General features: G+C 43.6%; 1 protein-coding gene across 1 annotated transcript in view; it reads right to left on the reverse strand.

Annotated features, from left to right (window-relative positions):
- LOC124046183 (protein kinase C zeta type-like) overlaps positions 1 to 27899 on the reverse strand; it is a 282494-nt gene that overhangs the window by 245629 nt on the left and 8966 nt on the right. Inside the window, 2 exon segments of the mRNA XM_046366285.1 lie at positions 8624 to 8713; positions 8811 to 8932. Of these exon segments, the coding sequence (XP_046222241.1) occupies positions 8624 to 8713; positions 8811 to 8932 (212 nt within the window).

Below are 27899 nucleotides of genomic sequence, written 5' to 3' on the forward strand. Positions count from 1 at the left end.
GAGAAGAGGAGGTGAAAAGATAAGTAGAGGAGGAGGTGAAAAGAGAAGTAGAGGAGGAGGTGAAAAGAGAAGTAGAGGAGGAGGTGAAAAGAGAAGTAGAGGAGGAGGTGAAAAGAGAAGTAGAGGATGAGGTGAAAAGAGAAGTAGACGATGAGGTGAAAAGAGAACAGAGAGGATCAGGTGAAAAGAGAACAGAGAAGAGGAGGTGAAAAGAGAACAGAGAAGAGGAGGTGAAAAGAGAAGTAGAGGAGGAGGTGAAAAGAGAACAGAGAAGAGGAGGTGAAAAGAGAACAGAGGAGGAGGTGAAAAGAGAACAGAGGAGGAGGTGAAAAGATAAGTAGAGGTGAAAAGAGAAGTAGAGGTGAAAAGAGAAGTAGAGGTGAAAAGAGAAGTAGAGGTGAAAAGAGAAGTAGAGGTGAAAAGAGAAGTAGAGAAGGAGGTGAAAAGAGAAGTAGAGAAGGAGGTGAAAAGAGAACAGAGAGGAGGAGGTGAAAAGAGAACAGAGAGGAGGAGGTGAAAGAGAACAGAGAAGAGGAGGTGAAAGAGAACAGAGAAGAGGAGGTGAAAGAGAACAGAGAAGAGGAGGTGAAAGAGAACAGAGAAGAGGAGGTGAAAGAGAACAGAGAAGAGGAGGTGAAAGAGAACAGAGAAGAGGAGGTGAAAGAGAACAGAGAAGAGGAGGTGAAAAGAGAACAGAGAAGAGGAGGTGAAAAGAGAAGTAGAGGAGGAGAAAAGAGAACAAGAGGAGGAGGTGAAAGGAGAAGTAGAGGAGGAGGTGAAAAGAGAAGTAGAGGAGGAGGTGAAAAGAGAAGTAGAGATGGAGGTGAAAGAGAACAGAGAAGAGTAGGTGAAGAGAGAAGTAGAGGAGGAGGTGAAGAGAGAAGTAGAGGAGGAGGTGAAGAGAGAAGTAGAGGAGGAGGTGAAGAGAGAAGTAGAGGAGGAGGTGAAAAGAGAAGTAGAGGAGGAGGTGAAAAGAGAAGTAGAGGAGGAGGTGAAAAGAGAAGTAGAGGAGGTGAAAAGAGAACAGAGAAGAGGAGGTGAAAAGAGAACAGAGAAGAGGAGGTGAAAAGAGAAGTAGAGGAGGAGGTGAAAAGAGAACAGAGAGGTGAAAAGAGAACAGAGAAGGAGGTGAAAAGAGAACAGAGAAGAGTAGGTGAAAAGAGAAGTAGAGGAGGAGGTGAAAAGAGAAGTGAAAAGAGAGGAGGTGAAAAGAGGTGAAAAGAGAAGGAGGTGAAAAGAGAAGTAGAGGAGGAGGGAAAAGAGAAGTAGAGGAGGAGGTGAAAAGAGAAGTAGAGGAGGAGGTGAAAAGAGAAGTAGAGGAGGAGGTGAAAAGAGAACAGAGAGGAGGAGGTGAAAAGAGAAGTAGAGGAGGAGGTGAAAAGAGAACAGAGAAGAGGAGGTGAAAAGAGAACAGAGAAGAGGAGGTGAAAAGAGAACAGAGAAGAGGAGGTGAAAAGAGAACAGAGAAGAGGTGAAAAGAGAAGTAGAGGAGGAGGTGAAAAGAGAAGGAGGTGAAAAGAGAAGGAGGTGAAAAGAGAAGTAGAGGAGGAGGTGAAAAGAGAAGGAGGTGAAAAGAGAAGGAGGTGAAAAGAGAAGGAGGTGAAAAGAGAACAGAGAAGAGAAGGAGGTGAAAAGAGAACAGAGAAGAGGAGGTGAAAAGAGAAGTAGAGGAGGAGGTGAAAAGAGAAGGTGAAAAGAGAAGGAGGTGAAAAGAGAAGGAGGTGAAAAGAGAAGGAGGTGAAAAGAGAACGAGGTGAAAAGAGGAGGTGAAAAGAGAACAGAGAAGAGGAGGTGAAAAGAGAACAGAGAAAAGAGAGGAGGTGAAAAGAGAAGGAGGTGAAAAGAGAAGGAGGTGAAAAGAGAAGGAGGTGAAAAGAGAACAGAGAAGAGGAGGTGAAAAGAGAACAGAGAAGGAGGTGAAAAGAGAAGTAGAGGAGGAGGTGAAAAGAGAAGGAGGTGAAAAGAGAAGGAGGTGAAAAGAGAAGGAGGTGAAAAGAGAAGGAGGTGAAAAGAGAAGGAGGTGAAAAGAGAACAGAGAAGAGGAGGTGAAAAGAGAACAGAGAAGAGGAGGTGAAAAGAGAACAGAGAAGAGGAGGTGAAAAGAGAAGTAGAGGAGAGGAGGTGAAAAGAGAAGGAGGTGAAAAGAGAGAAAAGAGAAGGAGGTGAAAAGAAGTAGAGGAGGAGGTGAAAAGAGAACAGAGAAGAGGAGGTGAAAAGAGAACAGAGAAGGAGGTGAAAAGAGAAGTAGAGGAGGAGGTGAAAAGAGAAGGTGAAAAGAGAAGGAGGTTAAAAGAGAAGGAGGTGAAAAGAGAAGTAGAGGAGGAGGTGAAAAGAGAAGGAGGTGAAAAGAGAACAGAGAGGAGGAGGTGAAAAGAGAACAGAGAGGAGAGAGGAGGAGGTGAAAAGAGAACAGAGAGGAGGGGAAAAGAGAACAGAGAGGAGGAGGGGAAAAGAGAACAGAGAGGAGGAGGTGAAAAGGGAACAGAGAAGAGGAGGTGGAATGAGAAGTAGAGGAGGTGAAAAGAGAACAGAGAAGAGTAAGTGAAAAGAGAACAGAGAGGAGGAGGTGAAAAGAGAACAGAGAGGAGGAGGTGAAAAGAGAACAGAGAAGAGTAAGTGAAAAGAGAACAGAGAAGAGGAGATGGAAAGTAGAGGAGGAGGTGAAACGAGAACAGAGAAGAGTAAGTGAAAAGAGAACAGAGACGAAGAGGTGAAAAGAGAACAGAGAAGAGGAGGTGAAAAGAGAACAGAGAAGAGGAGGTGAAAAGAGAACAGAGAAGAGGAGGTGAAAAGAGAACAGAGAAGAGGAGGTGAAAAGAGAACAGAGAGAAGGAGGTGAAAAAACAGAGAAGAGTAAGTGAAAAGAGAACAGAGAGGAGGAGGTGAAAAGAGAACAGAGAAGAGTAAGTGAAAAGAGAAGAGACGAAGAGGTGAAAAGAGAACAGAGAAGAGGAGGTGAAAAGAGAACAGAGAGAAGGAGGTGAAAAGACAACAGAGAAGAGGTGAAAACAGAACAGAGAAGAGTAAGTGAAAAGAGAACAGATAGGAGGTGAAAAGAGAACAGAGAAGAGTAAGTGAAAAGAGAACAGAGAAGAGGAGGTGAAAAGAGAACAGAGAAGAGGAGGTGAAAAGAGAACAGAGAAGAGGCGGTGAAAAGAGAACAGAGAAGAGGTGAAAAGAGAACAGAGAAGAGGAGGTGAAAAGAGAACAGAGAAAAGAGGAGTGAAAAGAGAAAAAGAGAAGGAGGTGAAAAGAGAAGTAGAGGAGGAGGTGAAAAGAGAACAGAGAAGAGGAGGTGAAAAGAGAACAGAGAGGAGGTGAAAAGAGAACAGAGAAGAGGAGGTGAAAAGAGAACAGAGAGGAGGAGGTGAAAAGAGAACAGAGAGGAGGAGGTGAAAAGAGAACAGAGAGGAGGAGGTGAAAAGAGAACAGAGAGGAGGAGGTGAAAAGAGAACAGAGAGGAGGAGGTGAAAAGAGAACAGAGAGGAGGAGGTGAAAAGAGAACAGAGAGGAGGAGGTGAAAAGAGAACAGAGAGGAGGAGGTGAAAAGAGAACAGAGAGGAGGAGGTGAAAAGAGAACAGAGAGGAGGAGGTGAAAAGAGAACAGAGAAGAGGAGGTGGAATGAGAAGTAGAGGAGGTGAAAAGAGAACAGAGAAGAGTAAGTGAAAAGAGAACAGAGAGGAGGAGGTGAAAAGAGAACAGAGAAGAGTAAGTGAAAAGAGAACAGAGAAGAGGAGATGGAAAGTAGAGGAGGAGGTGAAACGAGAACAGAGAAGAGTAAGTGAAAAGAGAACAGAGACGAAGAGGTGAAAAGAGAACAGAGAAGAGGAGGTGAAAAGAGAACAGAGAAGAGGAGATGAAAAGAGAACAGAGAAGAGGAGGTGAAAAGAGAACAGAGAAGAGGAGGTGAAAAGAGAACAGAGAGAAGGAGGTGAAAAGACAGAGAAGAGTAAGTGAAAAGAGAACAGAGAGGAGGAGGTGAAAAGAGAACAGAGAAGAGTAAGTGAAAAGAGAACAGAGACGAAGAGGTGAAAAGAGAACAGAGAAGAGTAAGTGAAAAGAGAACAGAGAAGAGGAGGTGAAAAGAGAACAGAGAAGAGGAGGTGAAAAGAGAACAGAGAAGAGGAGGTGAAAAGAGAACAGAGAAGAGGAGGTGAAAAGAGAACAGAGAAGAGGAGGTGAAAAGACAACAGAGAGAAGGAGGTGAAAAGACAACAGAGAAGAGGTGAAAAGAGAACAGAGAGGAGGAGGTGAAAAGAGAACAGAGAGGAGGAGGTGAAAAGAGAACAGAGAAGAGGAGGTGAAAAAAGAACAGAGAAGTGGAGGTGAAAAGAGAAGTAGAGAGGAGGTGAAAAGAGAACAGAGAGGAGGAGGTGAAAAGAGAAGTAGAGGAGGAGGTGAAAAGAGAAGTAGAGGAGGAGGTGAAAAGAGAAGTAGAGGAGGAGGTGAAAAGAGAAGTAGAGATGGAGGTGAAAGAGAACAGAGAAGAGTAGGTGAAAGAGAACAGAGAAGAGGAGATAAAGAGAACAGAGGAGGAGGTGAAGAGAGAAGTAGAGAGAGGAGGTGAAAGAGAAGTAGAGGAGGAGGTGAAAAGAGAACAGAGAGGAGGAGGTGAAAAGAGAACAGAGGAGGAGGTGAAAAGAGAAGTAGAGGAGGAGGTGAAAAGAGAAGTAGAGGAGGAGGTGAAAAGAGAACAGAGAGGAGGTGAAAAGAGAAGTAGAGAAGAGGAGGTGAAAAGAGAAGTAGAGGAGGTGAAAAGAGAACAGAGAAGAGGAGGTGAAAAGAGAACAGAGAAGAGGAGGTGAAAAGAGAAGTAGAGAGGAGGTGAAAAGAGAAGGAGGAGGTGAAAAAGAGAGGAGGTGAAAAGAGAAGTAGAGGAGGAGGTGAAAAGAGAACAGAGAAAAGAGAAGGAGGTGAAAAGAGAAAAAGAGAAGGAGGTGAAAAGAGAACAGAGAAGAGGAGGTGAAAAGAGAAGTAGAGGAGGAGGTGAAAAGAGAAGTAGAGAGGAGGTGAAAAGAGAACAGAGACGAGGAGGTGAAAAGAGAACAGAGGAGGTGAAAAGAAGGTGAAAAGAGAACAGAGAAGAGGAGGTGAAAAGAGAACAGAGGAGGAGGTGAAAAGAGAACAGAGAAGGAGGTGAAAAGAACAGAAGGAGGTGAAAAGAGAGACAGAAAAGAGAAGGTGAAAAGAGAACAGAGAAGAGGAGGTGAAAAGAGAACAGAGGAGGAGGTGAAAAGAGAACAGAGAAGAGGAGGTGAAAAGAGAACAGAGAAGGAGGTGAAAAGAGAAGAGAGAAGAGGAGGTGAAAAGAGAAGAGAGGAGGTGAAAAGAGAACAGAGAGAAGGAGGTGAAAAGAGAACAGAGAGAGGAGGTGAAAAGAGAACAGAGAAGAGGTGAAAAGAGAACAGAGAAGGAGGTGAAAAGAGAAGAGAGGAGGAGGTGAAAAGAGAAGGAGGTGAAAAGAGTAAGTAGAGGAGAGGTGAAAAGAGAGGAGGTGAAAAGAGAACAGAGAAAAGAGGAGGTGAAAAGAGAAGGAGGTGAAAAGAGAAGGAGGTGAAAAGAGAACAGAGAAGAGGAGGTGAAAAGAGAAGTAGAGGAGGAGGTGAAAAGAGAAGGTGAAAAGAGAAGGAGGTGAAAAGAGAAGTAGAGGGAGGTGAAAAGAGAAGGAGGTGAAAAGAGAAGGAGGAGGAGGTGAAAAGAGAACAGAGAAGAGGAGGTGAAAAGAGAACAGAGAAGAGGAGGTGAAAAGAGAACAGAGAAGAGGAGGTGAAAAGAGAAGTAGAGGAGGAGGTGAAAAGAGAAGGAGGTGAAAAGAGAAGGAGGTGAAAAGAGAAGTAGGTGAAAAGAGAAGGAGGTGAAAAGAGAAGGAGGTGAAAAGAGAACAGAGAGGAGGAGGTGAAAAGAGAACAGAGAAGGAGGTGAAAAGAGAACAGAGAGGAGGAGGTGAAAAGAGAACAGAAAGAGAGGAGGTGAAAAGAGAACAGAGAAAAGAGGAGGTGAAAAGAGAACAGAGGAGGAGGTGAAAAGAGAAGGTGAAAAGAGAACAGAGAGGAGGAGGTGAAAAGAGAACAGAGAAGGAGGAGGTGAAAAGAGAACAGAGAGGAGGTGAAAAGAGAACAGAGAGGAGGAGGTGAAAAGAGAACAGAGGAGGAGGTGAAAAGAGAACAGAGAAGAGGAGTGAAAAGAGAACAGAGAAGAGGAGATGGAGAAGAGAGGAGGAGGTGAAAAGAGAACAGAGACGAAGAGGTGAAAAGAGAACAGAGAAGAGGAGGTGAAAAGAGAACAGAGAAGAGGAGGTGAAAAGAGAACAGAGAAGAGGGGGTGAAAGAGAACAGAGAAGAGGAGGTGAAAAGAGAACAGAGAGAAGGAGGTGAAAAGACAGAGAAGAGTAAGTGAAAAGAGAACAGAGAGGAGGAGGTGAAAACAGAACAGAGAAGAGTAAGTGAAAAGAGAACAGAGACGAAGAGGTGAAAAGAGAACAGAGAAGAGGAGGTGAAAAGAGAACAGAGAGAAGGAGGTGAAAAGAGAACAGAGAGAAGGAGGTGAAAAGACAACAGAGAGAAGGAGGTGAAAAGAGAACAGAGAAGAGGTGAAAACAGAACAGAGAAGAGGTGAAAACAGAACAGAGAGGAGGAGGTGAAAAGAACAGAGAAGTGGAGGTGAAAGAGAAGAGAGGAGGTGAAAAGAGAACAGAGAAGAGGAGGTGAAAAGAGAACAGAGAGAGGAGTGAAAAGAGAACAGAGAGGTGAAGAGGTGAAAAGAGAACAGAGAAGAGGAGGAGGTGAAAAGAGAACAGAGAAGAGGAGGTGAAAAGAGAACAGAGAGGAGGAGGTGAAAACAGAGAAGGTGAAAAGAGAACAGAGAGGAGGTGAAAAGACAACAGAGAGGAGGAGGTGAAAAGAGAACAGAGAAGAGGAGGTGAAAAGAGAACAGAGAGGAGGAGGTGAAAAGAGAACAGAGAGGAGGAGGTGAAAAAAGAACAGAGAAGTGGAGGTGAAAAGAGAACAGAGAGGAGGAGGTGAAAAGAGAACAGAAAGAGAGGAGGTGAAAAAGAACAGAGACGTGGAGGTGAAAAGAGAACAGAGAGGAGGAGATGAAAAGAACAGAGAAGAGGAGATGAAAAGAGAGAGAGGAGGAGATGAAAAGAGAACAGAGAAGAGGAGGTGAAAAGAGAACAGAGAAGAGTAAGTGAAAAGAGAACAGAGAAGAGTAAGTGAAAAGAGAACAGAGAGGAGATGAAAAGAGAACAGAGAGGAGGTGAAAAGAGAAGTAGAGGAAGAGATGAAAAGTAGAGGAGGTGAAAAGAGAACAGAGAAGAGTAAGTGAAAAGTAGAGGACGAGGTGAAAAGAGAACAGAGAAGAGTAAGTGAAAAGAGAACAGAGAGGAGGAGGTGAAAGAGAACAGAGAAGAGTAAGTGAAAAGAGAAGTAGAGGAGGTGAAAAGAGAACAGAGAGGAGGAGGTGAAAAGAGAACAGAGAGGAGGTGAAAAGAGAACAGAGAGGAGGAGGTGAAAAGAGAACAGAGAGGAGGAGGTGAAAAGAGAAGTAGAGGAGGTGAAAAGAGAACAGAGAGGAGGAGGTGAAAAGAGAACAGAGGAGGAGGTGAAAAGAGAGGAGGTGAAAAGAGAACAGAGAGGAGGAGGTGAAAATAGAACAGAGAAGAGGAGGTGAAAAGAGAACAGAGAAGAGGAGGTGAAAAGAGAACAGAGAAGAGGAGGTGAAAAGACAGAGAGAGAGAGTAGGTGAAAAGAGAACAGAGAAGGAGGTGAAAACAGAACAGAGAAGAGTAAGTGAAAAGAGAACAGAGAAGAGGAGGTGAAAAGAGAACAGAGAAGAGGAGGTGAAAAAAGAACAGAGAAGTGGAGGTGAAAAGAGAAGTAGAGGAGGAGATGAAAAGTAGAGGAGGAGGTGAAAAGAGAACAGAGAAGAGTAAGTGAAAAGAGAACAGAGAGGAGGAGGTGAAAAGAGAACAGAGAAGAGTAAGTGAAAAGAGAACAGAGAGGAGATGAAAAGAGAACAGAGAGGAGGTGAAAAGAGAAGTAGAGGAAGAGATGAAAAGTAGAGGAGGAGGTGAAAAGAGAACAGAGAAGAGTAAGTGAAAAGTAGAGGACAAGGTGAAAAGAGAGAGAAGAGTAAGTGAAAAGAGAACAGAGAGGAGGAGGTGAAAGAGAACAGAGAAGAGTAAGTGAAAAGAGAAGTAGAGGAGGTGAAAAGAGAACAGAGAGGAGGAGGTGAAAAGAGAACAGAGAGGAGGTGAAAAGAGAACAGAGAGGAGGAGGTGAAAAGAGAATAGAGGAGGAGGTGAAAAGAGAAGTAGAGGAGGTGAAAAGAGAACAGAGAGGAGGAGGTGAAAAGAGAACAGAGAGGAGGAGGTGAAAAGAGAACAGAGAGGAGGAGGTGAAAAGAGAACAGAGGAGGAGGTGAAAAGAGAACAGAGGAGGAGGTGAAAAGAGAGGAGGTGAAAAGAGAACAGAGAGGAGGAGGTGAAAATAGAACAGAGAGGAGTAAGTAAAAAGAGAAGTAGAGGACGAGGTGAAAAGAGAACAGAGAAGAGTAAGTGAAAAGAGAAGTAGAGGTAAAGCGACAGAGAAATGAGTGCAGACAGACAGAGCCCTAACTAACCGTGCAGCAGGAGTCCTGAGTTCCTGTTGCGGCTGTAGATCCGGAAGGCCTCCTGCAGTTCCATCTGAGAGGAGATGGTACATGGGTCTCCTATGGGACACAAACACAGATTATTCACTTATTTCATACACATGTAGTGAAGATCAACTGAATTTTTTCCCCACCCACCGGTGCGAGACCAACATACCCTCATCGTCGATCCACTTGAGAGTGATTGGCTGCTGCTGGGCCAGGCTGCACATCACCCTCACCTCCTCACATAGTCCCATGTAGGTTACTGTGGCAGCCAAGTCTGTGATTAGCATGTCCCTGCACACACAGGATAAATAATATAACATTATTCAAATCACACTCACTCTTTCACGTTGCTTCACACCAGGGTTTGGGCAAAAGGAATTACACCCAATTGTATTCAGTCAATGTCTAGATGGCTTAAATAATGGAAGTCTGGATGCCCAAGCCAGACATGTATTCAATACATCCACTTCAGTCACTTCTTTAGATCTCTCTGGAGGAACTTCTTCAGCAGTGGTTAATGGTCCGAATAGATGTGTGGGCAACATGTTTTGTAAATAGGGAATTACAACAGCTAGGGACATTCAACCATCAAACACTCCCTGACTGCCATCTGAATGTGATGAACAGATCTCAAGGAATATAAGGACGTGAAATGACCTGTGGCGAATGTGACGGCCTGTGCAGTGACATGTTCTGCCCCACCGGAGGAGGGCGCCACACACTGAAACAAGCTGCTGCACAATGTGTGGACACTCAAATCAACCAACAGTCACTCTCATTCAGATATCGCTCTAGTCTTTGATCATTACTTTATGTTCAATATCAACTCATCCCTGTAAAGTACTCTCACTTGCTTGGATCAATGACACAAGCACAGGCCTATGATTCTCTGCTATGGATAGCAGGTGCTATGGTGTAGCCATTGCAACTCCTATGCATGTATGGGCTATACTGACTAGTTCTACCATATGCATGTATGGTTCTCTATACAGAGACCAGTTTGAGTCCAATGACAGACAGTGCTTCCTACAAGCCAAAAGCAAGAGACACAAGGCTTCTCTTCCCCCATCTCACAGCTGCATTCTACAATACACCAGATATCCAGCTGCTCCAGCTGTTCTTTGTTGGAATGAAGACAAACTCCGGCAATTAAGTCATACTTATTCCTTAACCGAGAAAACCCGTCAATGCGGGAGAATTCAGTCCCTGCTGAACAAGTTTATTTGTGAGCATGTACAGTGAAAGGAAAAATAAAAAGGCCAGATGCAAAGCACACAGTTAAATCATACAGCTAACAGCTACAAAAAGCTATTCAAAATAGCCCATAAGTGTCTCGTAGTAGGATATTCCCAAGAGATTTGGAGGCACAGGTGACCCAAAATGGTTGGCTGTACTAGGATGGTCATATGGATTTTTTTTTAAATAGTTCCCTCGTTATGTTGAGATCACAACTTATTTATCTCATGATCACGACATGACAAAAGTACCTCGCATCATCCATTCTTTTGTTCAGATGCACGATACCCACTTCATCAAGGAGCCCTGTGGCTGCGTTGATCACAGGGCAGTGAAGCCCTGAACGATGCCTGACTGGCAGCCCCGCCTCCCAAGCTGCAAGCCGCCCCCAAGACCATAGCCAATTGCATGCAAGCAACAACGCAGCTAACTTTGCTAGTCTTGTGAACTAGCTAGTTAGCTATGTAGTCTTATTAGCTAGCTAAATAGCTAGCAAGCTAGCTTGTTATTTGTGCTGGTTGTCAGCTTGCATAACTGATATGTGTATAATTATAAAGGGACATTTACATTTACAGGGGGTGAGCTCCAATCCTTACAGATTGATTAGATTCAAATACTCTGAGGCTGAAATTAAGGCAGGATGCTGCCTTGTGGGCGGTTTTATAGGTCAGGCTCCTTGCAGACAGCCTAATGGGAAGCATCCTGACTTATCAGCCTCTGAGGTGGCTATTTAATCTGATCAGCCTGCCAGGAATAGAGACCCCCCAGTCTTGATCATATACTGAATCAGTGAGTGAGTTTATATGGAGGTGCATAGGAGATGTTGTACACACTGTGACTTTTAAAACCTACCCTAACCAGAAACTGTGGATAGATGGTAGCATTAGTGTAAAACTGAAAGCGCAAACCACCGCATTTAACCATGGCAAGGCGACTGGGAATACGGACCGAATACAAACAGTGTAGTTATTCCCTCAGCAAGGCAATCAAACAAGCGAAATGTCCATACAGAGACAAACTGGAATCTCAAATCAATGGCTCAGACACGAGACGTATGTGGCAGGGTCTAAAGACAATCACGGACTAAAAAAAGAAAACCAGCCACTTCACGCACACCGACGTCTTGCTTCCAGACAAACTAAACACCTTCGCCCGCTTTGAGGATAATACAGTGCCACAGCTCTCCTTCTCCGTGGCCGACGTGAGAAAGACATTTAAACGCGTTAACCCTCGCAAAGCTGCCGGCCCAGACGGCAACCCTAGCCGCGTCCTCGGAGCATGCGCAGACCAGCTGGGTGTTTAAGGACATATTTAATCACTCTCTATCCCAGTCTGTTGTCCCCACATGCTTCAAGTTGGCCACCATTATTCCTGAACCCAAGAAGGCAAAGGTAACTGAACTAAATGACTAATCACACCATAGCACTCATCATGAAGCGATTTGAGAGGCTAGTCAAGGATCATATTACCTCCACCTTACCGGTCACCCTAGACCCACTTCAATTTGCTTACCACCACAATAGGTCCACAGATTATGAAATTGCCATAATACTGCACACTGCCCTGGTCTCAAACCCACCCTATGCAATTGGGTCCTGGACTTTCTGACGGGCCGCCCCCAGGTGGTGAAGGTAGGTAACAACATCTCCACTTCGCTGATCCTCAACACTGGGGCCCCACAAGGCTGCGTGCTAAACCCCCTACAAGGGGGTGTACTCCCTGTTCACCCATGACTGCGTTGCCATGCACGCCTCCAACTCAAATCATCAAGTTTGCAGATGACACATCACTAGGAGGCTTTATTACCAACAACGTCGAGATGGCCTATAGGAAGGAACTGAGAGCACTCGGAGTGTGGTGTCAGCAAAACAACCTCTTACTCAACATCAATTAAAAAAAGGAGATTATCGTGGACTTCAGGAAACATCAGAGGGAGCACCCCCTATCCACATCGACGGGAGAGCAGTGGAGAAGGTGGAAAGTTAAGTTCTTCGGCATACACATCAAGGACAAACTGAAATGTTCCACCCACACAGACAGTGTGGTAAAGGCTGCGCAACAGTGGCTCTTCAACCTCAGGAGGCTCAAGAAATTTGGCTTGTCACCTAAAACCCTCAAACTTCTACAGATGCACAATTGAGAGCATCCTGTCAGGCTGTATCACCGCCTGGTATGGCAACTGCACCGCCCACAATCACAAGGCTCTCCAGAGGGTGGAACAGTCTGCATAAGGCATCACCGGCGGCAAACAACCTGCCCTGGGCCTCTGTGCGCCCATGTAGATATTCCTTTTTTTAATGATCCATTTCCAGCTACAATAGTCATTTACAACATCAAATGTCTACACTGTATTTCTGATCAATTTGATGTTATTTTAAATGGACAATTTATTTTGCTTTTCTTCAAAGGACATTTCTAAGTGAGCCCAAACTTTTGAACAGTAGTGTATATACTGTATTTTATACCATCTATTACATCTTGCCTATGCTGCTCTATCATTGCTCTTCCATATATGTATATATTCTTATTCCATTCCTTACTTAGATTTGTGTGTATTAGGTAGTTGTGAAATTGTTAGATACATTGCTGCACTGTTGGAACTAGAAGCACAAGCATTTCGCTACACTCGCAACATCTGCTAACCATGTGTACAGTACGTGACCAATAAAATGCTATTTTATTTGACATAAAGCACTGACTGCTAATCTGCCAGCAAGGAGATTTATATATGAAACAGCCTACAAAGCATCATCCTGACATCAGCCTCTGAGGCTGCTATTGAAACTGGTCAGCCTGCAGGAATAGAGCTCCCCCACTTAATTTAAATATTATCCATAAAAAAAATGGTAAGTGTCCCTTATAATAGTACACATATCACTTATGCAAGCTAACAACCAGCATAACAAGCTAGCTAACAAGAATAGCAAAGTTAAAGTGCCTTCAGAAAGTGTCCCCTTGACCTCCTCATTTTGTTGTGTTACAGCCCGAATATAAAATTGATTAAATTGAGATGTATTGTCATTAGACTGCACACAATACAAAATAACATCGAAGTGGAATTAGGTTGATACATTTTTTGCAAATTAATAAAATATGAAAAGCTGAAATGTCTTGAGTCAATAAGTATTCAACCACTTTGTTATAGCAAGCGTAGAAATGTGCTTAACAAGTTACATAATAAGTTGAATGGACTTTGTGTGCAATTACATTTAAAAATTACATGATTTTTGAATGACTACCTTATCTCTGTACCCCACACATACATCAGTCGAGCAGTGAATTTCAAACAAAGATTTAACCACAATGACCAGGGAGGTTTTCGTATAATAAAAAGCAGATATTGAATATCCCTTTGAGCATGAGGTTATTAATTACACTTTGAACAGTGTATCAATACACCCAGTAACAACAAATATACAGGCGTCATTCATGACTCAGTTGCCAGAGAGGAAGGAAACCGCAATACTAACCTAATTGAAAGAGTGAAAAGAAGGAAGCCTGTAAAGAATACAAATATTCCTAAACATGCATCCTGTTTGCAATAAGACTTACTGCCTCTGATCTGGCGGACTCAATAAACACACATGCTTAATGTATAAATTATATAAATGATGTCTGATTGTTGGAGTGCTATCCCTAAATAATTAAAAACAAGAAAAGCATGCAGTCTGGTTTGCTTAATATAAGGAATTTTAAATGATTTATACTTTATAAACTTAAGTATAATTTAGCTATTACATTTACTTTGATACAGAGGTATATTTAAAACCAAATACTTATACTCAAGAAGTATTTTACTAAGTGACTTTCACTTTTACTTGAGTCATTCTCTATTAAAAGGCATCTCTACTTTTACTGAAGAATGACAATTGGGTACTTTTCACACTCCTGAATCCAGGTGTGGAAAGCTCTTCGAGACTTATCCAGAAAGACTGACAGCTGTCATCGCTGCCAAAAGGTGCTTCTACAGAGTATTGACTCAGGGGTCGGAATAGTTATGTAAATGAGATATTTCTGCATTTCATTTTCAATACATTTGCATAAAAAAACCTGTCATTATGGGGTATTGTGTGTAGATGGGTGAGAAAATGCAGGCTGTAACAACAACATATGGAATAAGTCAAGGGGTATGAATAGTTTCTGAAGGCCCTGTAGCTGCTTTGTTGCTTGCATGCTGTGGTCTTGGGGGTGGCATGCAGCCTGGGAGACAGGCTCAAATGCCCCACGATGGCTTAGATGCCCCAAGAGAGCTCTTAGCTCAAGGTAAGGGACATTTAGCTTGCTAAAATTCTAACTTATAAACTGATAATGAGCTCCAAACACAAATGAAAGCATGATGTTAGCATGAAATGTACCATCCATTAGTGTAACAATCACTCCTATTTATAGTTGATTTCGTGATCTCAACAAAACAACTTTTTTTTCATGTCGTGATCATGAGATAATTTGTGATCTCGACATAATGAGGATTTTTATTTATTTATTGACATGTCCTCTCTGGGCTCCAATCCTCTTATAAATGGATTGCAAATCCAGCTAACATTCATTGGCATATGGTGAGCAGACCATTCTTTACAATTCAGGTTTCACTTGTGTTTCTCAGCTATTGATGTGGACACCTGTGATTGTTCTTTGTTTGTGACTCCAGTCAATACCAGGCCTGGGGTCCAAACACTTGAGACACACCCTCGTCCACTTACCCTCGCCTTATGCCCTTGAGGGAATCCCCGTCGCCATTTTGGAGGGTGGTCCAAATGATTAGCCATGCTAGGGAAGTTTGCAACGTAAGCCCCTCAAGCCCTCGTTTTCAGTCGGCTTTGAGAGTGTACAATTATGTTCACTCCGGGGCCTGAAACTCCCCATAATTCAATTCGAGACAATCCGCTTAGAAACGTCCGCAAAAACTTAAAAACAACATCAATGGAGAAGTTAACATACATGTGTAAGTAAAAACAAATGCAAATAAGACATTTTGCTACTACATAAAGAGTAAATATGTTTTTGTTTGGTTATCTTTTGGAAATTGTAGAATATTTAATAGAAGTAGACATGCACTCATAATTGACGGTAGGGCATATAAATAACCCACAAGCTACCGGTGGCTAAAAACACAATCATCACGAGATGAACGGTGACGAATTTCCGGCCAAGGGCAGTCCATTTAAAAATAATTCCTTCTTCCCTTGCAAGTGTATACTAGTCAGACGTCATGATATGTCATCAGAAGTGTCCACTTAATTTGAGGGCTGAGGGGATAGGGTGCGTCTTTTAAGTGTTTGGACCGTAGCCCAGGACTCAGCTCGACTGCCTCGTGGTTGGTACCACACAATGTAAAGTAACTACTCAGGGGCCTTGTGGTTTGAGTGTCCGTAGCCCAGGACTCAGCTCGACTGCCTCGTGGTTGGTACCACACAATGTCAAGTAACTACTCAGGGGCCTTGTGGTTTGAGTGTCCGTCCTGAGATTTGAAGTTTGGGAGTTCGATCACCGGCCGAGTCGGTGTGTCTCTGCTTGGCAATCAGCATTAAGGAGATAGACTAGCGTCCTGTTCAGTGGGTGTGTTTGTAGCCTCATGCTACAGAAATACGAGATCGGCTCATAGGAGCCGTTCCGGCTCGCACAAGGTAAAGGTCTTTAGCATCCACTGAGTACTACACATACCGCATTAGTGATATTGCATTTTATTGTGATTTGAACTCCTGCCATTTGAACCACCTTCACCTGTCTGTCAATGACCCTGTGGGCACCCTGTAATACAGTGTGTGTTCATATTCAACATCAAGCATCATTAGGCCAACCTAACACCCCACTGTCTGAACCAGTTACTGTTGACAACACACAACCCCTATTCAGGATCATCCTAAAATCAGGTCCCCCCTGTCTATAATCTTACTCATTCTGAATTGAAAGGTAAAACTGATCCTAGATCAGCACTCCCACTCCGCTCAATGAATATGGGCAATGATCTAGTTCAGTAACTATATTTTCAGAAGATCATTTTAGGGTAGCCAGTGTTCAAATCATATAGTTAGTATTTGACAGGTTGTGGTGTGGTATTTGGGGTTGTTTTGTGACACTGACTCCTCTGGGGAGGGAGACAGGAACAGCTTGGGCCTCAGCAGCAGGCAGTACTCCAGTTCCCCTCACAGGGCACATCCTCTGCCAACATGGCACTCCTTCAATACCCTCCCACACTGCACCAGCAAACACACTCTTGTACACACAGACACACACACACACGCTCGCTAAAGAGAGACACAGACACACATGCAAGCAAGCACGCACAAGCAGTACAATACATGCATGCATACATACGCAGATGGTTAGATGTATATGTACCATTGTCAGCATGCACTGTATCAATTGTGTGGAACTTTAGAAATCAAATGCTGCTTATATAAATGCTAATTAACTGTAGCCCAATATGGATTGATGGTGGGTCATAACTTATCTTGGCTGTAATCTCAGAACCTGGAACTAAATATTGCACACACTAAATAAATAGCTTCACATCTGTCACGAGAGACTATTTAAGCATGCAAAAATGTAAAATACAATAAAGTCAATACGTTGTCAACAACAAAATATTCTCAACTCAATTATTTGTAGGTGGACTTCACATTGACCTTTTCACTTTTATCTATTTTTTTGTAGCGGAAATAGCCGACACTGCGCCCACGGTGATTAAAACCCCCATGCAGTTAAAAAAATAATATTTATAAATCATTACTTTGTCGAATAAATCACTGTATATATACACAGTGCATTTGAAAAGTATTCAGGCACCTTAACTTTTTCCACATGTTCTTACGTTACTGCCTTATTCTAAAATAGATATATTTTTTAATCTACACACAATACCCCATAATGACATAGTAAACAGGTTTTTAGAAATTAACAAATCTCTTAAAAATAAAACAGAATACCTTATTTACATAAGTATTCAGACCCTTTGCTATGAGACTCAAAATTGAGCTCAGGTGCATCCTGTTTCCATTGATCATCCTTGAGATGTTTCTACAACTTGGAGTCCACCTGTGGTAAATTCAATTGATTGGACATGATTTGGAAAGGCACACCCTGTCTATATAAGGTCCCACATTTGACAGTGCATGTCAGAGACAAAACCAAAGCCATAAGGTCGAAAGAATTGTCCGTAGAGCTCCGAGACAGGATTGTGTCGAGGCACAGATCTGGGGAAGGGTACCAAAACATTTATACAGCGTTGAAGATCCCCAAGAACACTCTCCACTGGCTTCCAGTTGAAGCTCGCATCCGCTACAAGACCATGGTGCTTGCCTACGGAGCTGTGAGGGGAACGGCACCTCAGTACCTCCAGGCTCTGATCAGGCCCTACACCCAAATAAGGGCACTGCGTTCATCCACCTCTGGCCTGCTCGCCTCCCTACCACTGAGGAAGTACAGTTCCCGCTCAGCCCAGTCAAAACTGTTCGCTGCTCTGGCTCCCCAATGGTGGAACAAACTCCCTCACGACGCCAGGACAGCGGAGTCAATCACCACCTTCCGGAGACACCTGAAACCCCACCTCTTTAAGGAATACCTAGGATAGGATAAAGTAATCCTTCTCACCCCCCCTTAAAATATGTAGATGCACTATTGTAAAGTGGCTGTTCCACTGGATGTCATAAGGTGAATGCACCAATTTGTAAGTCGCTCTGGATAAGAGCGTCTGCTAAATGACTTAAATGTAAAATGTAAATGTAAACACAGTGGCCTACATCATTCTCAAATGGAAGAAGTTTGGAACCACCCAGACTCCTCCTAGAGCTGGCCACCTGTCCAAACTGAGCAATCAGGGGAGAAGGGCCTTGGTCAGGGAGGTGACCAAGAACCCGATGGTCACTCTGACAGAGCTCGAGTTGTTCTGTGGAGATGGGAGAACCTTCCAGAAGGACAACCATCTCTGCAGCACTCCACAAATCAGGCCTTTATGCTAGAGTGGCCAGATGGAGGCCACTCCTCAGTAAAAGGCATATGACAGCCCGCTTGGAGTTTGCCAAAAGGTACCCAAAGACTCTCAAACCATGAGAAACCAGATTGTATGGTCTGAGAAACCAAAATTGAACTCTTTGGCCTGAATGCCAAGCATCACGTCTGGAAGAAACCTGGCACCATCCCTACGAAGCATGGTGAAGCATGGTGGTGGCAGAATCATGCTGTGGGGATGTTTTTCAGCGGCAGGGACTGGGAGTCTCACAAAGTAGAGAGATCCTTGATGAAAACCTGCTCAGGACCTCAGACTGGGGTGAAGGTTCACCTAACAGGACAATGACCCTAAGCACACAGCCAAAACAATGCAGGAGTGGCTTCAGGACAAGTCTTTGAATGTCCTTGAGTGGCCCAGCCAGAGCCCGGAATTGAACCTGATCAAACATCTCTGGAGAACCTGAAAAAAAGTTGTGCAGTGATGCTCCCCATCCAACCTGACAGAGCTTGAGAGGATCTGCAGAGAAGAACGGGAGAAACTCCCCAAAATACAGGTGTGCCAAGCTTGTAGCGTCATACACAAGAAGACTCGAGGCTGTAATCGCTGCCAAAGGTGCTACAATAAAGTACTGGAGTAAAGGGTCTGAATACTTATGTAAATGAATATTTCCAGGTGTTTTTTTTAATACATTTGCAAAAATGTATAAAAAGTTGTTATTGGTTTATCATTATGGGTTATTATTTCAATGTCTTCATTCAGACTCAATCATGGACACTCTTACTGACAATTGTGGCTGCTTTGTATGATGTATTGTCTCTACCTTCTTGACCTTTGTGTTGTTGACTTTGCCCAATGTTTATACCATGTTTTTGTGCTGCTATCATGTTGTCATGTGTTGCTGCCTTGTCTTTCGTCTATCTTTATTTAGTGTTGTGATGGTGTGTTTTGTCCTATTGTATTTGTTTTTTTTTTAAATCCCAGGCCCCCGTCCCCGCAGGAGGCCTTTTGGTAGGCAGTCATTGTAAATAAGAATTTGTTCTTAACCGACTTGCCTAGTTAAAAGTATTGTGTGTAGATGCCGGGGAAAAAACTATTTCATCCATTTCAGAATAAAGGCTATAAAAAGTCAAGGGGTCGGGAATGCATTCCGAATGCTCCAAATCATATTTTTTAAATAATTTCTTTCCTTGAGCTTCTGAAATGCTCAGTCCAAATGTGTGGGCATGGGGATACAAATGTGACATGTTTTCATACAACCCTGATAAGACTTGTCTAATGCCCTCCCCCTTATCCCTTAAAAGAAAAAATGTGAAAAACTTCCACAGGTGTGAACGATACTTTGTTTTGTCATCAAAACAAAAAGGCATACAGCACACATCTTAACCTGCTGTATCATATCGTTTTCAATAGGTCATCAGAAGATGCAGGACCAGAACAGCATGGTGAACCATCCTGGCCTATATCCCGTCTATTCATTGCAGAATGCCATGATCATCTGCTGAGCAGACTATAGGGCTCTGCATCTCACAGGCCTGGCAAGTAATACTTCACTGAGACGCAGTTAGGCCTCGGACTTCAGCCTCATCACAAAGTCAAAATGATCATGTTGTGAAATAGACTAAAAATTAAAAATGTAAATAAGTTAACACTCTTGAATGACATAATTTGGAATGTTTGTTGCAGAAAGTAAATAAAGGAATGAGACTGCAGTGAAAGTTTGTCTTTCTTCCTAAATTCTCATCAGTTATTACATAACACCCAGATCATAAACAAGGTTATAATGAAAGTCTAAATCATGGCATGTCAGTAGCTTTTCAAGTTATTGTTTTACAACTCAAGCTCTGGAAGGTATAACGCACAGCAAAGGGAACTTCTATTCTGATCCTTACAAAATAAGGAACACGTGTTTTAGTATATTATTATTATTATATTATTTTAGTGAATGATGATACTTTTTTAACTCTGGAATTTTCTGTGATCAGACACTTTCTTATCCATACGATAAATTAAACATATCTGGACCAAAACAAAAAAACAGAAACCACTGAGTCTTGAATGTGATGAGGAAATAAATACACAAGTAATATAATATTCATAAAACAAAACATTTATTGAAAGATTAACATTAGGGGAATACCTTGTCTCATTCAAAGATGAAAACAAAAGTGCAAGTTACCTCACTATCATAACCATAAAATCATACACAACTGCCTGCCCTCACATTCACACCTGGATTGTAGACATGGATTGTATGTACGCCATTCAGTGGGTGAATTGGCAAGACAACTTGTTTTTATGGAGTGTGGTAGTAGGTACGTATATACTGAGTATAACAAACATTAGAAACACTAATGTTTTTACCCTCAGAACAACCTCAATTTGTCAAGGCATGGACTCTAAAAGGTGTCGAAAGCGTTCCACAGGGATGCTGGCTCATGTTGACTCCAATGCTTCCCACAGTTGTGTCAAGTTGGCTTGATGTCCTTTCGGTGGTGGACCATTCTTGATACACACAGGAAATTGTTGAGAGTGAAAACCCAGCAGCGTCGGAGTTCTTCACATAAACCGGTGTGCTGGCACCTACTACCATACCCCGTTCAAAGACACTTCATTTATTTGTCTTGCCCATTCACCCTCTGAATGGCACATATACAATCCATGTCTCAGTTGTCTCAAAGCTTAAGAATCCTTCTTTAACCTGTCTCCATGACCTCGTGGTCCTCATCCTGCAGGCCTCCTCAGCGATGACCCTGTAGCACGAAATAAAAGGGGATGATGAATGGACGGGAATTGTGTAGCTTCAAGTTATCAACCAAAAAAAGGTGACAAAGTTACATAGTATGATCAATGTATGCCCATAGCAATGTCAAACCAGCTAGACCGCTAGCCTAAGCTTTCATAAGTCATATGATGTATCATTCTAGCATTCAGCCAGAAGGCATATTATTTTTTTAGGAATCATATCACAGATAAACACACACCTATTGAGAGATCTAGCCATGAAAACTCAGCAAAAAAAGGAAACTGCCCTTTTCTAGAAACCTGTCCTTCAAAGACAATTCGTAAAATTGTCTTCAAATAACTTCACAGATCTTCATTGTAAAGGGTTTAAACACTGTTTCCCATGCTTGTTCAATAAACCATAAACATTTAATGAACATGCACCTGTGGAACGTTCGTTAAGACACTAACAGCTTACAGACGGTAGGCAATTAAAGGTCACAGTTATGAAAACTTAGGACACTAAAGAGGCCTTTCTACGGACTCTGAAAAACACCAAAAGAAAGATGCCTAGGGTCCCTGCTCATCTGTGTGAACATGCAAAGAAAACTAATGGGACTGTGTTGACTGCAAAATCGGGTGTGTAAACTAGTTTCTACTCAAGCGTTGATCGACTTGGTAATAGCTCTATAGTATTGGAGAAAGGTTGAAGAAAAAAAAAAACTGACCCTCTGTTACATCTTGATTTGTCAGGTCGTAACGTACAGCACGCATAAAGCAACTATTTCGGTCTTACGATCTCTCTTCACCAAGTGTAGCACTTCTATCATCCTTTAAAAACAAGAAATGGACAGTGACGGGGGTAAGGGGGGGGATACCTAGTCATTTTTTTGGTCATCATTGCATGCGATCATCATTCTCAAAGCCGCCGTTTACTGCTAAGATCACTTTAGCACTGCGCTAAAAACCAGATTCAATTTTGACACAAACCTTCAAATAGGAATGTAATGACAAACTCTTTATAGTGTTTTATTTACATTTAGAGGCGATAAGGTGATAAATTGGACAGATTGAGTGAAAAAAAGCTATTTTCCCACACAACATCTCCTTCTCACTATCACGCAATAGTTTCGCTTCACCACCCGCCATTTTTAAAAAGACCCGATGGGGCTCATTGTCTTCTTGAATGATGCAGAAACGGGCAGCGTTTAGGTCATGTAATTGATTCTGTTGGAAAGGGGAGAAAGTGTGCTTTACAATGGTATTGACATTACAGTTAATCTGGAAGTATTACGTTTTTGGGGCGCTAAAATAAGGTCAATAGTACGGACCAAGGTGATGTACAAAAGTGAGTGAGTTTACGTTAAGGTCCTTGGACTATAAGGAGTAACTTTATGCTACTTTAATTCATTATTGAGCTAGCTAAGTTAGGTAGCTAACATTATGAGGAGACACTATAGTGGCCTGAATAGAATGACATTGCTAATGTAGGCAAATCATTTGTAGGAAAAAGCTGTCATTATGTTGTAAAATGTTCTTTGCTAGCTAATGGCAACATTGCCATCTATCTAAAGTACGTCTAAAATAGTTCATGTTAACTAGCTAGCTAAAATCTGGTCCTCCAGTCCCCTCAATCTTAGCTAGCTAGCTAAATTTTTCCTACGAATAAATTTTCTGGCGACATCACAATGACAAAAGGTTTTCCTGCTAATTATTCGCCTCGTTTAATCTCATGTTTCAAAATTAAATTTAAAATAGTTGCATTGAGTAGTATAACGTTCATTCAGACATCGGCCCTGAAGAGAACAACCAAAAGAATATTGTGCAAAGCGTGAAACCCATGACTAGCATGTCCTTTACTTTTGATAATAGAAAAATAACTATCTAGACACTTACTTCATGAATGGTTGCTGCTACCGGTTTCAAGCTCCATGAGGCACAACCTTGATGGAGCTGCTGTGAAATCCACCTAAGTACCTGTTGACTAAAGTTAGTATGCATGCATCGCGTACACACGTTTGCTTATGACCAAAGCAACTTGTACAAGACGGAAGAAGTACATGCACGGAATGCATGCATACCAACTGATGTCAGCAAGGGTTTACATGGTTTTGTGCATGAGCCTGGTGATAGAAATTTAAACTTTAGTACCGGCGCTCTGAAAAGTCGGGTAAACAATACTTTCATGTGGTTAATTCAGTCTCATATTTCAACCGTCTGAAGGGCCAACACCACAGACAACCAGTCCAGTAGAGTAAGTTCAAATGTAATTGTATTAAACGTTGTAGCTTGTAAGGAACATTAAGAGTTTGCAGTCATTAGTTTCAGGCTGTACCAATGAAATGGTGTATTACAGCCTGATTAAATCAGACTAGGACCACAAAAGTCTAACGTAAATACAGTTGAAGTCAGAAGTTTACATAAAGGAGTTTGAATGACTCCAACCTAAGTGTTTCAACCACTCCACACATCTTGTTAACAAACTATAGTTTTGACAAGTCTGTTAGAACATCTACTTTGTGCATGACAAGTAATTTTTCCAACAAATGTTAACAGAGATTATTTCAATTATAATTCACTGTATCACAATTCCAGTGTGCCAGGAGTTTACATATACTAAGTTGACTGTACCTTTAAACAGCTTGGAAAATTCCAGAGAATGATGTCATGGCTTTAGAAACTTCTGGTAGGCTAATTGACATAATTTGAGTCAATTGGAGGTGTACCTGTGGATGTATTTCAAGACTTACCTTCAAACTCAGTGCCTCTTTGCTTGACATCGTGGGAAAATCAAAAGAAATCAGCCAAGATCTCAGAAAAAAATTGTAGACCTCCACACAAGTGTGGTTCATCCTTGGGAGCAATTTCCAAACGCCTGAAGGTACCACGTTCATCTGTACAAACAATTGTACACAAGTATAAACACCATGGGACCGCACAGCTGTCATACAGCTCAGGAAGGAGACGCGTTCTGCCTCCTAGAGGTGAACGTACTTTGGTGAGAAGTGCAAATCAATCCCAGAACAACAGCAAAGGACCTTGTGAAGATGCTGGAGGAAACAGGTACAAAAGTATTTATATCCACAGTAAAACGAGTCCTATATCGACATAACCGGAAAGGCTGCTCATCAAGGAAGAAGCCACTGCTCCAAAACTGCCATGAGAAAGCTAGACTACGGTTTGTCCTCTGGTCTGATGAAACAAAAAATAGAACTGTTTGGTCATAATGACCATCGTTATGTTTGGAGGAAAAAGGGAGAGGCTTGCAAGCCGAAGAACACCATCCCAACTGTGAAGCACGGGGGTGGCAGGATCATGTTGTGGGGGTGCTTTGCGTTAGGAGAGACTGGTGCAGTTCACAAAATAGATGGCATCATGAGGTAGGAAAATGATGTGGATATATTGAAGCAACATCAAGACATCAGTCAGGAAGTTAAAGCTTGGTCACAAATGGGTCTTCTAAATAGACAATGACCCCATACATACTTCCAAAGTTGTGGCAAAATGGCTTATTGGCAACAAAGTCAAGGTATAGGAGTGGCCATCACAAAACCCTGACTTCAATCCCATAGAAAATTTGTGGCCGGAACTGAAAAAGCATGTGTGAGCAAGGAGGCCTTTACAACCCTGACTCAGTTACACCAGCTCTGTCAGGAGGGATGGGCCAAAATTCACCCAACTTATTGTGGGAAGTTTAACCCATGTAAAGGCAATGCTACCAAATATAAATTGAGTGTATGTGAACTTCTGACCCACTAGGAATGTGTTGAAAGAAATAAAAGCTGAAATAAATAATTCTGTCTACTATTATTCTGACATTTCACATTCTTAAAATAAAGTGGTGATCCTAACTGACTTAAGACAGGGAATTTTTTACTAGGATTAAATGTCAGGAATTGTGAAAAACTGAATTTAAATGTATTTGGCTAAGGTGTATGTAAACTTCCAACTTCAACTGTAGCTCCCAACAAACTCCACTGTCCACTGTTTCAATCTGCCTTGTTGAAATGTCAATTTTGTTTGAATACAAGGGCAACATCTCTTTAGCTACTGTTAGTTCCAGTTGATCATTTATGAGCTTCAGATTTTTGGCCACAATTGTATAAGTATGTTTTAGGCCGGGTGTGGCAGTGTCACGAATAGCATTAACATGTGCAGGTGAGAAGCAGGTCTCTTTTTCACTTCAGTTCATTACAGTACAACGGTTTGATTTGTTTGATCGTAGCTAGCTACTTAGCTAGCTACATAGCCGTCTTTGTATCAAAGTTAATTGTGTAGTCCAGAGCGATTTTCTAGGTTCGCTAGCCAGCTATTGTCGTTCTTTTAACGCAACGTAACGTAAACAACACTGCTAGCTAGCCAGCTAGCCCCCGACTAGCAACACTGCAGAAACTATTACACTCAACGGAACGACTTGATTAGTGTAGTGTCAACAACGCACCCACTGCCAGCTGGCCTACTTCAGCAGTACTGTATCATTTAATCATTTTAGTCAATAAGATTCTTGCTACGTAGCTTAACTTTCTGAACATTCGAGACGTGTAGTCCACTTGTCATTCCAATCTCCTTTGCATTAGCGTAGCCTCTTCTGTAGCCTGTCAACTATGTGTCTGTTTATCCCTGTTCTCTCCTCTCTGCACAGACCATACAAACGCTCCTCACCGCGTGGCCACCCTACTCTGGTGGTCCCAGCGCGCACGACCCACGTGGAGTTCCAGGTCTCCGGTAGCCTCTGGAACTGCCAATCTGCGGTCAACAAGGCAGAGTTCATCTCAGCCTATGCCTCCCTCCAGTCCCTCGACTTCTTGGCACTGACGGAAACATGGATCACCACAGACAACACTGCTACTCCTACTGCTCTCTCTTCGTCCGCCCACGTGTTCTCGCACACCCCGAGAGCGTCTGGTCAGCGGGGTGGTGGCACCGGGATCCTCATCTCTCCCAAGTGGTCATTCTCTCTTTCTCCCCTTACCCATCTGTCTATCGCCTCCTTTGAATTCCATGCTGTCACAGTTACTAGCCCTTTCAAGCTTAACATCCTTATCATTTATCGCCCTCCAGGTTCCCTCGGAGAGTTCATCAATGAGCTTGATGCCTTGATAAGCTCCTTTCCTGAGGACGGCTCACCTCTCACAGTTCTGGGCGACTTTAACCTCCCCACGTCTACCTTTGACTCTTTCCTCTCTGCCTCCTTCTTTCCACTCCTCTCCTCTTTTGACCTCACCCTCTCACCTTCCCCCTACTCACAAGGCAGGCAATACGCTCGACCTCATCTTTACTAGATGCTGTTCTTCCACTAACCTCATTGCAACTCCCCTCCAAGTCTCCGACCACTGCCTTGTATCCTTTTCCCTCTCGCTTTCATCCAACACCTCCCACACTGCCCCTACTCGGATGGTATCGCGCCGTCCCAACCTTCGCTCTCTCTCCCCCGCTACTCTCTCCTCTTCCATCCTATCATCTCTTCCCTCCGCTCAAACCTTCTCCCACCTATCTCCTGATTCTGCCTCCTCAACCCTCCTCTCCTCCCTCTCTGCATCCCTTGACTCTCTATGTCCCCTATCCTCCAGGCCGGCTCGGTCCTCCCCTCCCGCTCCGTGGCTCGATGACTCATTGCGAGCTCACAGAACAGGGCTCCGGGCAGCCGAGCGGAAATGGAGGAAAACTCGCCTCCCTGCGGACCTGGCATCCTTTCACTCCCTCCTCTCTACATTTTCCTCCTCTGTCTCTGCTGCTAAAGCCACTTTCTACCACGCTAAATTCCAAGCATCTGCCTCTAACCCTAGGAAGCTCTTTGCCACCTTCTCCTCCCTCCTGAATCCTCCGCCCCCTCCCCCCTCCTCCCTCTCTGCAGATGACTTCGTCAACCATTTTGAAAAGAAGGTCGACGACATCCGATCCTCGTTTGCTAAGTCAAACGACACCGCTGGTTCTGCTCACACTGCCCTACCCTGTGCTCTGACCTCTTTCTCCCCTCTCTCTCCAGATGAAATCTCACGTCTTGTGACGGCCGGCCGCCCAACAACCTGCCCGCTTGACCCTATCCCCTCCTCTCTTCTCCAGACCATTTCCGGAGACCTTCTCCCTTACCTCACCTCGCTCATCAACTCATCCCTGACCGCTGGCTACGTCCCTTCCGTCTTCAAGAGAGCGAGAGTTGCACCCCTTCTGAAAAAACCTACACTCGATCCCTCCGATGTCAACAATTACAGACCAGTATCCCTTCTTTCTTTTCTCTCCAAAACTCTTGAACGTGCCGTCCTTGGCCAGCTCTCCCGCTATCTCACTCTGAATGACCTTCTTGATCCAAATCAGTCAGGTTTCAAGACTAGTCATTCAACTGAGACTGCTCTCCTCTGTATCACGGAGGCGCTCCGCACTGCTAAAGCTAACTCTCTCTCCTCTGCTTTCATCCTTCTAGATCTATCGGCTGCCTTCGATTCTGTGAACCATCAGATCCTCCTCTCCACCCTCTCCGAGTTGGGCATCTCCGGCGCGGCCCACGCTTGGATTGCGTCCTACCTGACAGGTCGCTCCTACCAGGTGGCGTGGCGAGAATCTGTCTCCTCACCACGCGCTCTCACCACTGGTGTCCCCCAGGGCTCTGTTCTTGGCCCTCTCCTATTCTCGCTATACACCAAGTCACTTGGCTCTGTCATAACCTCACATGGTCTCTCTTATCATTGATATGCAGACGACACACAATTAATCTTCTCCTTTCCCCCTTCTGATGACCAGGTGGCGAATCGCATCTCTGCATGTCTGGCAGACATATCAGTGTGGATGACGGATCACCACCTCAAGCTGAACCTCGGCAAGACGGAGCTGCTCTTCCTCCCGGGGAAGGACTGCCCGTTCCATGATCTCGCCATCACGGTTGACAACTCCATTGTGTCCTCCTCCCAGAGCGCCAAGAACCTTGGCGTGATCCTGGACAACACCCTGTCGTTCTCAACCAACATCAAGTCGGTGGCCCGTTCCTGTAGGTTCATGCTCTACAACATCCGCAGAGTACGACCCTGCCTCACACAGGAAGCGGCGCAGGTCCTAATCCAGGCACTTGTCATCTCCCGTCTGGATTACTGCAACTCGCTGTTGGCTGGGCTCCCTGCCTGTGCCATTAAACCCCTTCAACTCATCCAGAACGCCGCAGCCCGTCTGGTGTTCAACCTTCCCAAGTTCTCTCACGTCACCCCGCTCCTCCGTTCTCTCCACTGGCTTCCAGTTGAAGCTCGCATCCGCTACAAGACCATGGTGCTTGCCTACGGAGCTGTGAGGGGAACGGCACCTCAGTACCTCCAGGCTCTGATCAGGCCCTACACCCAAACAAGGGCACTGCGTTCATCCACCTCT

The sequence above is a fragment of the Oncorhynchus gorbuscha genome, linkage group LG10 (genome assembly GCF_021184085.1).
Source record: "Oncorhynchus gorbuscha isolate QuinsamMale2020 ecotype Even-year linkage group LG10, OgorEven_v1.0, whole genome shotgun sequence".
Taxonomy (NCBI): domain Eukaryota; kingdom Metazoa; phylum Chordata; class Actinopteri; order Salmoniformes; family Salmonidae; genus Oncorhynchus; species Oncorhynchus gorbuscha.